This window comes from Hippoglossus stenolepis, chromosome 17 (assembly GCF_022539355.2).
Source record: "Hippoglossus stenolepis isolate QCI-W04-F060 chromosome 17, HSTE1.2, whole genome shotgun sequence".
Classification (NCBI taxonomy): domain Eukaryota; kingdom Metazoa; phylum Chordata; class Actinopteri; order Pleuronectiformes; family Pleuronectidae; genus Hippoglossus; species Hippoglossus stenolepis.
In genome coordinates, this window is record NC_061499.1 from 5,446,611 (window position 1) to 5,465,136 (window position 18,526).

The following is an 18,526-nucleotide window of genomic DNA, read 5'->3' on the forward strand; positions in this document are numbered from 1 at the left end:
ATTTCTTTCAATGATACAACTGTTCACGTCCAAAAATTAACTTTAACTTAACCAACCCATCTTAAGTCTACCGTCCTCCACAATTTAGTTTTGAGGTCCAGTTTAATTCTAGACATGCTCATACATCTATAAGATGTTTATTGCAAAATGTGAAATTCATTATCTCCATTTGATGTGATTTTGTATTACATTAAATAGCCTGTTATGAAAAGTTGAAATACAAATGAAACAATACGTTGAAAGGACTGTCAGGAGTCAAACAAGAGAGAGTTGTGGGATCTCCCATGTTTTCCTTGATACTTGAAGGCAGCACTATGCTCCTCCCCAACAAGGAAGTGAGATCCCTGCAGTGTGTTTCCTCTGAATGTGTCTGACTGTGTTTCCTTTAACATCTCACATCATCTCACTTCATTCATTCATCCCTCAGATCCATCCCTTGTTCCCTCCAGGGCCTGTGCAACCCTCCGCTGAGCCTGACAGACCAGACCGAGGGCAGCAGCTCCCCAGCAGGTGGGTCCTTCGCTGTATTGATTGAACCGGTGAAACTCAGCTCAGTAAACATCAGCTGTTCACATGCAAACATGCAGGCGTCACATGTGACTGTGGTTTTACTCGTGCTTCTGCTCGAGGCTGTTTCCAGGTGAGTGTGGATCTGACTGGGGAATTCGTATGTTCCTCAAACAGTGAATACGCTTTATAACCTTCACTGAACTCTATTCTTTGTATTTTTTTAAAAAGTTGCAAGATCATATGTGTTCTCAGCAGGAGAAACTTCATATGAGCTGTTCAATAAGAAATGTTTGCATGTAAATATAAGAAGGACGAGTTACATTAGAGGTAAAAACCAGAAGCTGAAAGGTTCCAGTTGTCTAATGTTTTACAGGTTAGAGGTCACAGGTCATCGTGTTTACACATTCATGACCTTTGTCCTCAGCTCAGTCTGTGCTGCACCCTGTTGTGTAAGGATCTGTCGGTGGTAAACACAACAACCACTTACTAACTATAAACAGCACATCACAAAAGGCAAATTTACATAAAAAGCAAACATAAACAGGAAACCACCAAACGCAACAACAAATCTCAAAATATACACGACAAATCACGTGTTTGAGATTTGCTGTTTTGTAACCTGATGTTGTGTTTTCCAGTTTAACGTGATTTCCCTCCCTATGACTCAGATCTCTGGTGTGTTAGGTTATAAGTCAGTTACACTTCAATGGTAATTGGAGCCTGACCGACAGGTTTTTGGTGTTGGTATTTTCTGGTAAAAATACATATTATATAAAACACATACAAAGGAAATATATAGAACTATAATTAAATCTCTTTGAAAAGAAATGGGACTTGTTGCTTTGTCAGGTGCTCAGTATGAATGTTTGATGCCACTCATTTAAAAATAACTTGTATTTGGACCAGGTACTTGATGAAGGTTCTAATGAGGTTTCTTTTCTTTTGCAATTTTTTGATGAACGAAAGTAAACATCTGGACAGATCCTGATAAAAAGATATCTAACTGTAACACTGTAACTGTTATTTCTTTGTTAATGTCCAAAATATGAATTTAAAGAACAATTTCTTTACGTAAACTATAAACATAAATGCACTTCTCAGCATTGTTTATTCTGTAAATTCAGTTTTTTAATATCTACAAACATAAACCCAGATACATGTGAAAGCTTTTACCTGCTCACTAAAGATCCTGATGAATGTTCTGGTGCAACATGCGTCCTGCTGTCGGTCCAGTGGATGTTTGCATGCATTCACAGATTTCACACTGTGCAGCTGTTGTACACGTGTTTTTATTTGTGGGAACGTGTGAACGTCTCCAGCTGCAGATACGAATGGTCTCCTCCTCATTCTTTGCTTCCTCTCTCTCTCTCTGCTCTGTCCTCCATCCTCTCTCGTAGTTGGGGTCAGGAGAACATCACCGTCATGCTGGAACCGCAGGCCGACCGGGTCATGGCGCTCGGCGAGTGGGAGGAACGCTGGCAGCAGGACAGAATCGGCTTCCATCAGCCTCACGTACACAAGTAAGAAGCCGACTCTCGTCCGCCTCCTCAGAGGATTGAAGGAGAACAGAAGTCTTCTAAATGCCTGACAGGGTGACACCACCACCGCCTCCAGCTATCCACCTGAAGGTGTCAGAAAAGATGCACAAACAAAGCACTGACTGAGGCTCTGTCTGATTTCATGTTGGAACTACTTTTTCATGAAGTTTAAGAGGTTTAAGATCAGTTAAAAATACAAATAGAAAGGCCAGGAGGTGACATTTTAACTTAAATATATAAAATAAGCTTAAAAATTAGCTTGACGCTACATGTTCGTTTGTTCTTGCTCTATATGCAACTTTGGTGAGTGGGTACGATCTCCAATACTCTCGATAAAAAACAGCGTTTATCTCCAATATTCAGCAGGAGCTGTTTGAAATATGAAGAACACAGTTGTTTAGGAGTAATCACCACATGTGGCTGCAGAGGGCGCTGTTGTGTACATAGCGTTGCCTTAACAGCAGTTTTTGGTATTTTCTATGTTTTGATAGGTTGCTGGAGGACAATGTCGACAAAGTTCTCGCTGGACGGACGGGAGTTCGCTTCTTCTTCCCTCTCTGTGGGAAAGCAGTGGATATGAAGTGGTGGGCAAAAGCTTATTTTATCCAATAATTCAAATCACATTGGATTTCTGTCTCTATTCCTCTCTTAAAACACTCTGTGTGTGTGTGTGTGTGTGTGTGTGTGTGTGTGTGTGTGTGTGTGTGTGTGTGTGTGTGTGTGTGTGTGTGTGTGTGTGTGTGTGTGTGTGTGTGTGTGTGTGTGTGTTCCAGGTTAGCAGACATGGGCCACTCGGTGGTCGGGGTGGAGATCAGTGAAAAGGCTATAAAACAGTTCTTTGAGGAGAATAACTTGACGTACAGCGAGGAGCCTGTCGCTGCCGTACCTGGAGCGAAGGTTTTCAAGGTACATGACACCGTGTGAACCGAGAGGGTTCATGGCTTTCTATGTTTTTACTCAACACTTGGATGAAAGAGCATAAAGATCTATAATCTTTAAGAGTTTCATGATTATGAAATGCTGTTTTTTATTATTTTTCTATAGTAACCTCGGTATTTTCCTTTCTCTATATTATTTATATAAAATTTTAATGTTGTTGCCCCTGACGGCCGTTCAGTCAAAGTGTGTGTGAATGATGACTTGTACTGTAAAGTCATTATAGTGGTCTATATAAAGCTCTATATAAAAACTGTCTATTTACTATTTAAAATTTTATACAAGCTCCTTCACTATAAAAGCTTTTATTGGGGCTTTTATTGTGAAACAGGAAATACCTTGCTTTTGTTACTGAGGGTCAGGGAAATATTTAGAAAAATGTAAAGGGAATCACCCATTATGTAAAACTATAATTTGTCTTGTGTATTTATTTATTTACACTTTATTCTTTTTCGTGTCAAATACAAATCTTGTATTCACAGACATTCACAAAGTTCTTAATCCACTTGTTTCCCCTTTGTTCCACAGAGCTCAGAGAAAAACATCTCTCTGTATCAGTGCGACCTGTACAACTTCTCCAGGTTGGTGACCGCTGGATGTTTTAATAACATTTTTTAAAGATGTTTAATCAATTATATCACAATTCATTTTTTTTTCACCTTCACAGCTCCATCGAAGTTCAGTTCGGGGCGATTTGGGACAGAGGAGCTCTGGTGGCCATCAACCCCAGAGACAGAGAGAAGTAAGATGAGCCCGAACGCTCCACTGAGGTTTTTAATATTCGATATAGAAGCAGATGTTCTGTATTGAAACCACGTTAATATGTAATCAAATCTCTCCAAGTGTTTGATTTTAATTGCTCTAAAAAAACATATTTGACAATTAAATATGATGTAATTTAACCATATGCTCCACGTTGTCTCACCACACTGTCTCTCACACCACAGGTATGCGTCTCTCATCATTTCTCTCATGGCCAAAGACTGCAGATACCTTCTGGACACTTTGCTGTACAATCCTGAATTATACAAAGGTGCCTGTTTAAAAAAATATGAAACACAGAGAGGAAATCTGGTCTCAAAGCCAAATTTACATCCTTCTGTTTATTATTTAATCTCCATTTTAAAATGTGTGCATTAGCGCAATGAGATTAAAACATATTTGAAACTACATTTGTTTTTTCAGGTCCTCCCTTTTTAGTGCCTGATGAGCAAGTGCAGATCCTGTTCGGTGAGTCCTGTTAAGAACAAATATGTCTGAGTCTGTGTCTGTACTTAATCATGAAGCACTATAATTATACTCCCCTATAAATTCTGAAGGAAGCAACACTTTATTTATTTATCAATCTGTGTGTCTGTTCCTCAGGGAGCCGCTGCGATGTGGAGCGGCTGCAGTCGGTCGACGCCTTCATTGAGAAACATCGAAGCTGGGGTCTGGACTCTCTGACTGAAAACCTGCACCTCATCTCTCCAAAGAGCAGTTAAAGCCCAGAGCGTAGAGAAGCTGATCTTTGGCATTTTAATGCAAACGCAGGTCCAAGGCATTTATTCTGTGCTTAGATATGTTCTCTCTAAATGAAGGTTTTGAGGGGATACAAAGCTGCATGGAAAATCATTTAGTAAAGATTATATAACCTAAGGAACATTAGATACCTGACCGATGTTGTGTGTCACTGCACTGATGATATTAACTTTGTTGTACATTTAATAAAACTGTTTTTTCTCAAACAACACTTACGAGTAAAGTGACTTTATAAGAAAGTAGGTGAAATGATGACGAGTTTTTCATTCCCCACAACCCTGACGGTCTTTCTCAGCCTTTTCAGGACATCGATAAAAGTGACGTTAATTGCAATTAAAAGTAATTAATAATCCACAAAGAATAAGCAAATATAATTAATATCCATCTTCTGCAAACAGCACTAATATGTCCATTTCCAACACAGATGAACTAAAGTATCCAAACACAGTTTATTAATGAGACCAGAATACTTCACCCATTTTCATTATATTTAAACCAGCTTTTATTATATTTCTTGATATCAAACCAGCTTTTATAAACCTTTTTTATTATATTTATGAATGTGTATTTCTATATGTTATTTTATCATATTATATAACCAGCTTTTATTATATTGCTGGGTTGAGTTCCTACAAACGCCACTGCTGTTTGTACCAAATCAACCAAACATGATGTTTTTCTAATTGGTAAATAAAACAATCTATGTTCATGGGTTCGTATTTCAACAGATAAACAAATAATTGATTTGATAAGGTTTTTTATATAAACAAGCCAGGATTAGGCCACAGTTGGGTGGGGTTTGAAGGCCCCCTGGAGGTTGGAGGTGTCAGCACACCAGCCCCATCAGCCTGGTGGATGATCCATTCTTGATTGAAGGTCTGACTCCACAAGCAGCTTTGATTGGTTTATTTTCAAATAAATATATATGTTCATGTTAATCTATGAGACTAAAATACAAATCGTCATCATTGTGGTCTCCTCAGGTTGGGTGAGATATGTACTTTGGACCATAGAGGGCGCCAAAGCTCTAGAAAGAGCCTGATCCCTGCTGTTCTGAATTCATATCTTCACATTTTATCAAGTTATAGTGCTGGTGCTGCTCTTGTTATATACTTCTTAAATACTGGTGGTTAAACTCATATCCTGCACTGGAACTAAAATCATAATCCACCTCAACCAATTGTCAATTGTAGATGGAATCACAACCTTTGGCTACAACATATTAAATGACCTTGACGGCAAATATAAAAGTGACTGAATTCTTTACTGTTGAAACGCTCCGAGCTGTGCTGCCTCATCTGGAGCTCTGAGCCGAGTCGGAGTGACGGCCGATCCGCCATGTGTGAACGTGGACGACGGGGGGGGGAGCAGAACAGAACAACATTGAGTCCTGCGTACGCCTGGTGGCCTTAATGAATTAGTTAGTGGCAGGAGATGTTGACACAACACACACACAGGTGCTTTGCTTTGACAGGCTGGAAGCGGTGTTTAGCCAGGTGGGCGTACGGAGGGGAGAGAAACATCACGCTAACAGCAGCAGCTTAGCTCTGTACGTGACCTTCTGTCCGGACGGAAATAGCTGTTGTGACCTTTTGAAAAACACAGATGACTAAGTGGCTGGGTTAGAAAGTATAGATACCGGATGCTCATTTAATAAATTTATTCTCTTTTCTTTTCCTCCTCACCCTGTTTCTTTTCTCCAGTGTTTGCACAGCTTCTTCTGTTGTGAGGCCCGGGCTGGTGTTTGGCAGGAAAGGACCTTGAGGGACGTCCAAGAGGAGGTGGAGCGTCTTTTATTCGCTGACACTCTTGACCCGACGGTGAGGAGCAGGACTGATGGGTACTCAGGGATGACCTCCACGGCGTTTAACGGTTCAGTGAAGACGAGAGAAGCTGGCCCCGAGGAGACGGGGACGTGAGAGAACACTCAGGTTTTACTTTAAAGTGAACTAAAGGTTGAGGGAGGCGGCTCACTGTCACTGTACGTGCACTTTTAAGAGTATATCAAAGCCCTGCGGAGTCTTTAAAGTGTCGGTGTCAGTCGGCAGAGGAGGTCGGTCACGTCTTCTGTAAACTTCTGTGCGGTGGCATCACAGTGAAGCCACAGTATCTCTGCACCACCTCCTCCATGTTAGTGAATGGGACATGGACCATAGTTTGGTTTTAATGAGTTATTATAAAAACAGGGTGAAACAGGACTGACTCATGATTGGTCGAGCACGTGTATCAATTGGACCTCATGGCTCCACATCATGAAAGCACTCCTGATCCAAATGTATCTGTGCAAGACGGCAGCGTTTGTTTCCAGGACATTTTGTCTTCATTTCTGGATAGTGGGAGGAAGTGGAGACACATCGTCCAATTTGAGTACAGTCAGAATATTTCCAGTATTTCTGTCTCAAGTGGCCTCAAATTACCTATTGCAACTTAAACCAATATTGACTTCGCTGTTCACAGTATCATTAATCATGATCCATCACACCCTCATGAGCATATCCTGTGATGTTTTTACACCACCACACCCTGACCAGCTGCAGGTGGAGCTCCTCCGTCAGGGCCTCGGCGTCACGGTGCGGCAGGAACAGATGGGCCGGCTGATCTTTAGACAAGGGCAGCAGAGACACCGCGAGTGGGGAGCGCTGGATAACTTCACTGCTGAGGGCCAGACACCTCTCGGATGTTCAGGGGTAAAAACTCAGATGGAGGGGTGGGGTCAACAACTGCACCGAACAGATTGTATGTGTAAACGCCCTGGGGGGGGGGGACGTGCATACAGATTAAAAAAGTTGTATTGGAGGAAAGCCAGAGAGTAATGAGATTCAAACGCATGCAAATAGACAATTCACAAAGCATAGGTTAGGTTATTGTCTTTAGCATGTTATATAGCTGGCTAGCATGACGTTAGCCTGTTGCTCAGTCAATTAAGTGAATTTCGTGGGATTACTTGAATTGGAAGGATATTAACAAGCACCAGGCTAACGCTAGGTTAACAGCATATCTGCGAGAAATATCTGAATCCTGTGACCACAATGTTTAAATAAGCAATTATCTAATTCTCAACTAGTAACATCACAAGTCACACAAGTTTTCTTAAATTGTAGTTCTCAGGGCCACAATATACAACCTCTAATCTTTAACAAAATACTACGATATTATACACATAGTGGTTTCAGACCACAGCTGTATAAGCAATTTAAAACTCCTCACATTTTCCATTTTGTCAGACATACTTGTGGTGAAAACGTCCAGAAATATCCATAATTGAAGAGGAAAGCTGCCACGGGAACAAAAATTTAAAACACCCATGTGTTCCTCCAGAACAAATACAAAAATAATACATAATCTAATGGATTTTAAAAAATGATTTTAAATGCCTAGGAGACGTCTTGAAGTGGTGGCGGTGGAGCTAGAGTCCACGTTGTGTTGTGTGTATCCACCATCAGGAGCGGGGCCAGCAGCGTCAGGCCCCGGGTTTGATTGTTTGGACTCAAGCTAGCAGCGGGAGAGGAGCACCGGGCCTCTGGCTGCTTACAAGTGTCAATCTTGTATCAGACGCATCAGAGCCACAGAAAACCGACGTCAGAGGGTCCTTCCCTTCAGACACAGCTATGAATCTGTCTCCATCAATCACGCTCCAGTGAAGAGTCCTGACACGATATCTATCAAACATGAGACAGCTTTAGTGTTTGAGCTGTTAAGTTATTTGCTGTTTGATGTGTTGAATCCGGAGCCAGCTGGTTAATTTATTGATGGTTGGACAGAAGAATTGAACAAGTCTAAAGCTGTAAAGCAAGATACTGAAAAGTCCTCCGTATTAAACTATATGTCGCAGAATCACAGAAGTCAATGTTTCTAGTGGCTCAACCAATGACTGTACATGAAGATCGTTGAAGCGTCTCCACTTCCTCCCACTATCCAGAGATGAAGTAAATAGCCAAGATACGAACGCCGCCATTTTTCACATTTGGAGTCAGATTGTGCGCTCATGTGGTGTCGGAATAATCGGAAAGATTAGTTCCCCTGACTGGGAAAATGTACTGTATGTGTACGCCAACTCAAGTCGGAACACCAACTCAGAAAGTGGGCAAAAAGTTTGGTGCGCGAGTTGCAGAGTTGCCGGCGTCATCAACAGTAGCAACCGGGGGAAGGATCTGCAGTAGCAAGGTCTTAGCTTGACCAATCACGAATGTGGAAGATAGTTCAGCCCCAGCACCTTGATACCCTGTGGAAAAAAAGATGTAAATGCAAAAGTATTTAAATATAAAGGCCCATTCTAGGGTAGAGAAAACAACAATTTAGATGAAACACACGAATCACTAGGATTATTTTATATATTATTTTAGATCCTTTCACCTAAATCTTTACACACTGAAGCTTTAACAACAGCAACCACCATCCTGGCATCCATGTTGGAGGTCATCCTTCAGGCTAGAGACTCAGCAGCTGCCGCCGAGGCAGGGACCTCAGGTGCTGAGCGAGTTTTGCACGTGTATGTGGGAAACAGGCAGAAGTTTTTTGCAGACGTGTGCTTAGATTTACCAAATTCATTCTTCAGCACAGGGTCATAAAAGAAAGGATTCAGTTTGGGGCGGAGTTGTGTGGCTCACTTTGAAAAAGTAGCTCCCTGAGTGTCAGACACACACACACACATTGTATTTGTCAGGATTTGCCTGTGAATTTAAATCAGTTTCTTGTTTGCCAGCTGGTGGTGCTGTTGAATTAAATATACTGAAATCCATGAAAACTTTTGAAGGTCTTCACTTTCTATAGAGTCTGATAGATATTCAATTCACACATGAAAATGAAGCGAGTCCAGCACGTCGCATGCATAATTCACTCTGCATAATTTCTATTTGGGAAATCAACCTTCACACAGATTTTTATTTGTCTTCCCTACCCGTGTTCACTGAAGGTTCCCCTTGTAAGACTGTGTCATTCTGTGTCCTTGTGCTGCCTCACACCCGGCTGACAGCTACATGAACCGGTGCCACAGTCACACACACACACACACACACACACACACACACACACACACACACACACACACACACACACACACACACACACACACACACACACACACACACATCAGACACACATCAGACACACACCACTATCCATCCAAGCTCGGTGGCAGAAGGGGCTTTGCCTTCGCCCTAATTGGCTGCGTAATCTGGGACACCAGGAGCAGCGTTAAGCCCTCTGTGGAGGAAAAGGATGAGGCCTGGGAAGCTTGTGCATTACAGTGGGGGAGGGGGGTCACAAGATAGATTTTAATTTGTCCATTCATTTATTTCTTTGCATTGTGCTTAATTCCTGTTTCCTTCGAACCCAATGATAAAGTCAAGTCCTCTCTTTGGTGCACGGCAAAGTTTCTCTGCCGCAGTTTGATTCTGTTCAGGTCACAACAGATGAACCGTTTGTTGAGGACAAAGACAATTGTACAGTTCAAGTGGGACCTGTTACACCTCCCTCCTCTTCATCCTCTGCTGTTTTCCCCATGTCCCCTGATGGCCACTTTGACTTTCTCTGGCTATCTCATCCCTCGACCTCCTCCTCCTCCTCTTCTTCCACTGATGTTTTCTCCATGTCCCCTGATGGCCACTTTGACTTTCTCTGGCCGTCTCATCCCTCGACCTCCTCGTCCTCCTCGTCCGGTGCAGCGTGGCTAATACCAGGCGAGCAGTCAGATACCCGACAGAGTGAAACCGGCCTTATCAGTGAGCAGGCGCCTTTGTCTGGTCTGACTGAGGAATCGAAGAGGCGCTGCTGTGACAGGGAGCAGAGTCGATATCTACCATCATTCAGAGTATGCATTTAGAATTACAACAAATAGAGGGTTGTAATATTAACTGTTGCCTTGAAGAACATTCGGGGAAATATGCTTATCGCTGTCGTGCTGAGAATTGAGTGAGAAAATTGATCCCACTCGTGTCTAGAGGGTGAAAACAGACTGTCGAGTGTAAACCAGCACCGAGGCCCAGCAGTCCCCTTAAAAAAAACAAATTAAATTCACTAGATCTGGATTTCGTGGTCTGCACTGAAACAAGTACTTCGAGGGGGGGTCACCTTGTAGCAGCAGAAGTGACTCTCAGCTTATGTGGCCAAGATGGTGCCTGAGGAATTTAGTTTGGCAGCACTTGTGATCGGAGAGTTGAAGGGTTTACCGAGCACAAAGGGCAGACTATTATCAGGTGGGATTAGTGGTTTTCTAAAGGCTCTGGGAAAATGCTGTTTCCACTGCTGTAAATTAATTTTGTGATTTGACTGCGAGGTGCCGAGGACTGAGTTGGCAGTGGCAGCGTTCACATGGGGAAAAAAAAACAGCAACATTAAACAGAGATTGGAGATTCTGTTTTACGACGAATTTCCCTCTCAAGAGTGGATGAGTTGCACATGTTTTAAAGCAGATTAAAGTGCCCTGCCTGCATGTAAATGTGAAACAGGGGAGCCTTTGTGTCGGTCGACCGTGCTGCCAGAACCAGAAGTCCTGCATTTCAATTCCATGTTATTGTCTTCTCAACAACTGTAATTTCAACGGAATTATTAAAAAAAGAATCTTTAACTTTTCATTGTTTAAAGATATCCAGTTTTACCAATGTTCTGGCAGGCTTTGATATTATTAGTATTGTTTTTTTATTCTGAATATTACATTTCCTGTGTACAAACACTGCGTCCAGACACAGAAAGTTTCAGGTGTGTGTGTTTGTGTCACTTAACAACGCACACAAACACACACACACTAATCTAATCTAATCTAATCTAATCTTATCTGTGAAAACCCTAAAAGCAGGGGTTCTCAAAGAGCATCTGGGGACCCCCAAGGGTCTTTGAGGGGCGGGGGTCCTGGCAAAATGAACTATTGAATTTCATTCACTTTCTGTAGTAAAACATCTAAAAGTAACTTGTGTCCTTATCGTGCAACCTTTCAAAAACCTCGGCCTGACACAGACTAAAGCTGAGGCCGAAGGAAACTGGATAAACAAAAGGGTAAATAAGTGTTGAGGTAGAAAATTTGAATGTATGAATTTACAAAACTAAGATTACAGGTACATGCAGCTTTATTTATTATAAAGTACTATGGTGTAGATGTTTGGGGGGGAGCTATTAATTTGTACCAGCAGGGGGCGACTTTGCCCATAAATGGCTTAAATATGGAAACGCTCCTGTCAGTGTTTAATTCCAACTATAGTGTGTAGTGTGTTTATACATAACACAGTATATGTGTGTATATGGCTATATATATGGATGCACACACTGAATCAACAGACTGACCAATCAGATGTGTCCCTCATTGTTTCATCCTGCACGAGGCTTGATTATAATTAATACAAACTTAAAGCAGAACCAGGTAAATTATTGTTATAGATAAATGGCTCAATTAACTTTTAGGGCTTTTCCTCGTGCGCCACCTCCCTGTGGAAAACAACAACAACAACAAACCAAACAATAATAATCAATAATTATTGCCAATAAACAGCCTAATTGGTTTGTTATGATTACTGTGAGGGGGGGTACTTTTGACGCAAGTTGAAGAGAGAGGGAGGGAGAGAGAGGGGGAGGGAGAGAGACGGAGAGAGAGAGGCAAAGAGAGAGAGAGAAGTAGAGCGGCGTGCGGCTCGTGCGGATTTCAGTGACACCACACAGCACGCGGAGGACTTTGCAGATTGAACGGGGAGCTTTATTTAAACTCTGTCACTAAAACAAAAATAAAGAGAAGAAGAAGAAGGAGTAAAGGAAGAAGGAGAAGGAGAAGAAGTGTCGGGAGAGAGGAGGAGGAGGAATATCCAAAAAACGCAACACGTATCCGGTGGATCCAGAGAGAGAGAGAAGCGGCTGGAGCAGGAGAAGAAGAAGGAGAAGAAGGAGAAGGAGAAGAAGAAGAGGGGGAGAGATTTGACATTTTAACGCCTGTCGCGACGCGTTTTTCACTGAATCGTTCAGAGGAATAATGAGGAACGTTTGGATAATTTTGACCCTCGGCCTCGCCGCCGTCCTCTCCGGGGAAAGGGTGAGTTTTTTCGGGGGGTAAAGCAAAGTTGAAAGTGTGTGTGTGTGTGTGTGGGGGGGGACTCTGGTCCACGGACTGACGCTCACTGCTGCTTCTTTGATCTGTCTGAGAAAAAGCCTCGAGAAACAGTTGCAGGTTGTTTTTCACGTGCGTTCAACGCGATTCTCTGCAAAAAGAAAAAGATCCTGCAACGTGTCCTTTGATGGAAAACCCAGGGATTAAACTGTGTGTGTGTCTGTCTGTGTGTGTGGTTGTAGAATCTGCCACTTCACACTTCGACTGAAACCAGTATCCTCAGGTCATTTCAGATTAAGAGCTTGGACGATGTGGCCAGAGATTAAATGAAGATCAAAACGTTCATATCGATAATTGTCGCGATAAATGTTACATTGTTATTCCTTTGAAGTTTTTAGACAGTTTTTTTTGGCCCTTGAGTGAAGGTTGTGGTTTTTAACTCCTCTTATATACATCTGAGATTTAGCTCAATTAAGTTTCATATCGATTCATATTAATTGACTTTTGCTTTATTGCTTTTTGGTAAAATAATGTTTGGCTGTTTTCACGTGCTCTTGCCTCCACTCTTTGTGTCCTTTGATGAAAAAAAACTGTGATTTGACTGTTTGGTTTGGACGTGATGTGGTTGTGGAATCTCAGCTCATTGCTGCCACTTCACCAAAGACTGCACGATTAAACACGTTCACATCGGCCGATGTTGATAATTATCGTGATAATTGTTGCATGATTATTCATTTGAAGTTTAAATACAAAGTTTTTATCCCTTGAGTAAAAGGTTGGTGGTTCTAAACTCTTATTCAGACAATGACAAACTTGCAAAACAGTCTGACTTATAGATCACTTATACCTATTTACATATATCCATCTTTTGAAATATTGCAATTGATTAAAACTATATGCGAGAATTATTAATATTGTTTTATCGCCCTGTTTAAGATACAAAAATATGTCTGACATGCTCAGAAAGATCCTGCAGAGGTCGATGTGCTTCTCTCACTGCTTCCATATCTGTTCAGTTTACTTTTGTTTTATTTTTCGCTGCTTTACTTTAAAAGATGCCACACAGTTAAAGTTTACTCCACATGCTGGTGATTGTTTATATCTTTTTGCATAGTTTGACATCTGAAGTGAAGGATGCGATCAGCAGACTGATTATTACAGTATTCCAGCTGCATCACAGGGATTTGTTGTGAGCATCAATGTGACAGTTGTGCAGGTTCACGCTCATTGAAACGGATCGACTGAGTAAATGTCAGCGGTCCTGCTCGCTGCGTGGATGGATCTTTTCTTTCGTCTGCCTCCTGGTTGCAAAGTGTTGAATGACTGTGACATTTCAAAATGAAAAGCAGCTCCCCCGAGCAACATCCCACAATTTCATTCTCAATTTTCCTCCCATTCAAGAGCGCTCTGATTTAAAATCCATACTCGTGTTATTGCCTCATCCCTCTTTATTCAGTTTCAGGGCTGCAGCTCGGTGCAGAGTCGTCTAACCCTGCGTGCATCAGCTCCTTGCAAATTGCCCGTGTTGTCGCTCTGACAGATTTTGGCACTTTCATGTGCAACCCCTGTCATTATTGTCCCCTCCTGTTGTTTCTCTGTGGGCTGTGACATGTCGCTTGGCGCGCCGCCTCCTCCTCTGTTACAGCCGCTCGTCCAATTAGCTGATTCAGACACTGTTGTTTTAATGAGTCATTATTTTGCATGAGATCACCACAGAATACTTTTTTTTAAAAACATGTTTTCTAGTACAACCCTCCTTTTATTTAACACGACACTTGAGTTCTCCATTGAACTGAAACGGCCCAACCTGCACATGAGTGGATACAACACTTCTCTGCTGCAAATTACAGCCTCGGAAATCGTGTTGAGCAAATCGTTTTTCTGACACAGTGTCAAGAGCAGCTCAAAGTCTCACAAAGGTAAAATATCAGGTTGCTTCAAAGTATGATTTTCAAATTGGAAAAGTTTGAAGTTGTTTTATTTTCCGGTTATCTAAGTTTTGAGGGTTAGCTTCACTACCATCATAATCATCTAGATCTACTTTCAGACATGCACTGAAGTCTGGCTGTTATTCAGAGATTTTCCAGAGGGGCTGTATGTGACAACGCAAATGTTCCTCCGTCAGTTGCTCCGGACATTTTCCGCAACTTTTTCATGCCAGCCCCCTTGTGATATGTCTGGATAATGTCAGAGTGAGCCCACGTGAGAATACAGCAGGTAGCGAGCCCAATGGACGTGTTGACGAAGTTTTTAACACGCGACACATGTGAAACTGAAAAAAACAAAAGTCTCAGGACGAAAAGGAGCTGTCATACAGGCAGAAGGCTGTTGGAAAGACAGCGCGAGTCGATAGCTTTTGGCGATAAGTCATCAGTGCCGACGTGCTGTAAACAAAAACACGTGGTTTTACACGTCATCTCCCGCCTCCTGCTCCTCTACCAAGGCTCCACCCATCACCTGAATGTTCCCGATATCGTCCTGTTGTTGTGAACGAGTCTGACCCGACAAACTCGTTTCCAGACATCAAAACCGACTTTGATGACACAGACTGTACACGCACACACTTTCACCTCATCAATACTTTCCTCCCCGTTGTCTGCGTCCCCCTGGAGGCCTCAGTGGAACGTCACACATGACATTGATTCTCAATACTTGCACTGGTGTTGACAAGTGTGTTTGATAACCTGCTCCAGGCACATCGGTCTGTGGTTTAATTACCCCGTCACATCATAGAGATGCATTGCAACTGTAAGCAGCTCTTTGAAAAAAGGTAGAGATGAAACCAGCAGCTGGTGGCTTCAGAAAATGATTTCACCACCGAGCAGGAGAACTGTTGTTTGTTTTGTCACATTCCTAAAAGATCATATACGGGATGATGTCAGTGCTCGTGTCTACATAACATTTAATCTCCTTTTTTAATTTAGCCTTTCGGTTTATTTGCATCCTCACTAGCAAAGCACGGCGGAGCTACGTTGCTGTTTGGTTATCATATCTCTTTTTCGGTGATCTCCGCTTGTAGTGAACATGAAGCTGTTATCGTTCGCTCTTGGTGACGTTTCTTCACTCCTCTGCGTCCAAGAACTTTTGCCATCGAGGAGGAAGAGTTTGGCAGTAGGGCTACCGAGCTCGTCCCCGCCCCCGCCGTGTTTTGGTGCACGCCACTCACCAGATGTCCCGGTCTGTAATTTGTGTCATGTTATGGTGGGAAGCGTGGGTGTTGTTCACCTCCTTTTACATCTTGTGATTTACGGGAGGGTTCTGCGTGCCGTCTCGCACCCTTGATGCCGCACTTAAAGGAATCACTTCAGACGGCGGAGGGTGGTGGTGATGGTGGGTGGAGGGGCGGGCGGGGGTTGAGTCTGGATTTGGTCTGGGCTTCGGAGGAAAAAAAAACTGGAGCGTGATGGAACAGGGTTAGGCAGAGGGAAGTGGGACGGCGGAGGGGAGAAATTGCTTGGAATGTCCGAGCTCAGGGGATTTAAGAGACAACAAAAGAAAGATTTCACACATCTGTTTGTGTTTTTCAAACCCGGCATTTGTTCGGGACTGACCCGCATGACCGCGAGGATGATGCAGGGCGAAAGCTGCGTCTTATAGTCTTTCTTCAAAAGGGCAAGTGAGGTCGGGTCGCTGTGATGAAGTGCCCTCGGATGGTCAAAGAGAAAGAGGGTGGTGGGGGGGGGGGGGAGCCTTATATTATTTCAAGGGTGAAGAGGCCAAAGCCCGGGACTTCAACTCGGAAGCTTTTGATGGCTTTCCAAGGCAGAGGCGGGGGTAAAGGTTGCAGGTTGTGTGTTGTCGGGGTTGTGTTATCTAGGTCCCACAGCGCTATTTGAGTTTCCTCTTCCGACCTGAGAGCTAGTTTTGCACCTGCTGATTCGCTGCTAATGAAATGAACAGCAAACGCCGACCTTCCTCTCAACTTGAGGCTTTTAAAAAAATAAAAAAATTCACACGACGCACATCAGCTCCCTTTGCAAAACACACACACATCTGCAGACATCGTTCATTCTTCAGATGCACTAAGAACAAAATAACCCACACTGCTACTTCCCTTCTGGTAGATTGATATGAAGGTTGGATGCATCCCGAAAGCATGTTATGTGTCCAAGGCTCTTGAGGTTTTCTTTTCTTTTTTTAATCCTCCTGACACTCTCCAAGGCTTTTTGAACTGAATGCAACACTTTAGTTATTTTTGCTGCATTCCACACGGCCTTCAGAGCCTGAATGAGGCCTATACATCGGAAATTTCCATTTCATTCTGCGGGGATAAAAGCAACATCCTTCAACTTAAGCACTTCATCTCCGATCCACTTCACGATGATTAAGTGAATTGCTCATCAGTGGTGGGTTTACCAAATATTCGGCCTATTTTTCCGTCGCTCTTTATTCAAGAGTATAAACGGAGGAGGGCAGCGAGGAAAAAACACAAGAGGATAAAAACAACGATGAGATAAAGGATGTGATAAAACGTTACGGTATGAAAGGGGAGCGACGGAGCAGAGAGAGTGAAAGGATGTGGAAGCAGGAGACATGTGCTCCTCCTGCTCCTCCTGCTCTATATTTAATGATGCTCTTTTATTTTTGCATTAACCTAGAATTCCTCAAAGTGAAGACACAACCTGCTCCTCATGCAGTCGCTCGTGGTTTGTCTGACTGCAGAACCACCGCTTTCTCTGTTTCCTTATTTTTGCTAATAAATCCGCCTCTGACACACACACGGGGGGAAGCAAGTTTCTTCCTCCTTGCTCTCGTTCGGCCCCTTCGGGGGTTGCATTCACTCTGTTCCTGTCTGCCTGGCATTATGCAATCGCTAATGGACTCTACAGAAGGCAGGAGGCCGCTCGCTGCTGCTGGACCACTGAAAGCACAACAGCAAATCCCACTTTTCCTCTGAATCCATCTGTGTCCACGCATGAACTCTTGTTTTGTCACCCCACAGGCACGTGCACAAGCAGATATAGACACATTTGCACACATGGCCTCATGCCTACCCCCCGTGTGTTGATTCATCTCTCCTGTCCAAGATGCTGCCTGTCATTGCTGCAGTGTCTTTGGCTACAACCATACGGTGTTTTCTAACTAAAACTAAAATCTCTGTCCACACAAGCGTTTCGCTCCATATACGTTTTCATCCCCGGCCGAACTAACACACCTGAAAACGCATGTCACTGCACACAGGAGTTGTCGCATATTGCACAGGTTGTGTTCTTCTGGAAGGGGGTCGGTCATGCGACAGGAGCCTGACGAATCAGCGAAGGCTACGTCATGCCCGAAAAGACCAAATCCCCGTCTACGTCATCGTTTCCCAACATCAGTTTCTGCTCGACTAGACTACAACGCTAACCCGGAGACTTTAAACTAAAATGGGGTTCAGCGGCTCTGAAACTCTGGAGTGTGGACGCCAGGCGTACCTGTAGCGAATTCGCTGCATTTTCAAATTAAAACGTAGCAGTGAAGATGTAGCCAGAGACACATTTGCACACACACGGACCCCTGATTCACATCACCCCCCATCTTGCCACATCTCTGTGCCAGCGTGGTCAAGACGCTGCCTGCCGATGCCACAGTGTGTTGGATGCAGTCTGAGAACAGTGGCACAATATTTCATCTCCGGCAGCTGGAAGGAATGAAGGCAAAGGATGTATTCATTCTCCGGTTTTTCCTCCCACACACAAGATGCACCCCTTATTTTCTTCTCCCCCCCCCCTTCCATTAACATGTGAGCGCTTGCACTGAGTTGTCTAACATCTGCAGGACGTATGTGTGTTTGAAAGAAACTGCCTTCCCCCCCCCCCTCTTCCTCCTCCTTCCTCCTCCTCTCTCTTGTTGACGAGTTCTGGAAGAGGCTCGTACTTTGGCAGCGACCCGTGCACACTAGTAAAGACTCACAAATAGTCTGTTGACTGTGCGTGTGTGTGTGTGTGTGTGGCCGCATGTTTAAAATGCATTGTCAGCCCAGAAGCAGAGGGGAAACACTTGTGGGAGATGCGGC

General features: G+C 43.3%; 2 protein-coding genes across 3 annotated transcripts in view; both read left to right on the top strand.

The window, feature by feature from the left end:
* The first annotated feature begins 310 nt into the window (after positions 1-310).
* On the top strand, positions 311-4,711 carry LOC118124561 (probable thiopurine S-methyltransferase). 2 transcript variants are annotated; one of them, XM_035182533.2, is made up of 9 exons: positions 311-510; positions 1,908-2,030; positions 2,540-2,632; positions 2,822-2,954; positions 3,513-3,565; positions 3,652-3,726; positions 3,932-4,017; positions 4,170-4,214; positions 4,350-4,711. In XM_035182533.2, the coding sequence occupies exons 1-9, from the start codon at positions 365-367 to the stop codon at positions 4,466-4,468; spliced, it is 873 nt and encodes a 290-aa protein (XP_035038424.1). In that variant the 5' UTR covers positions 311-364; the 3' UTR covers positions 4,469-4,711. The 2 variants fall into 2 exon arrangements, with proteins under 2 accessions (XP_035038424.1, XP_035038425.2); XM_035182534.2 differs by lacking the exon at positions 311-510 and adding an exon at positions 524-640.
* A 7,384-nt stretch (positions 4,712-12,095) lies between these two features.
* Positions 12,096-18,526, top strand: part of sdc2 (syndecan 2) — a 46,444-nt gene continuing 40,013 nt past the window's right edge. The window contains exon 1 of the mRNA XM_035182922.2: positions 12,096-12,516. Within this exon, the coding sequence (XP_035038813.1) occupies positions 12,457-12,516 (60 nt within the window). The 5' untranslated portion in view covers positions 12,096-12,456. The remainder of the gene's footprint in view (positions 12,517-18,526) is intronic.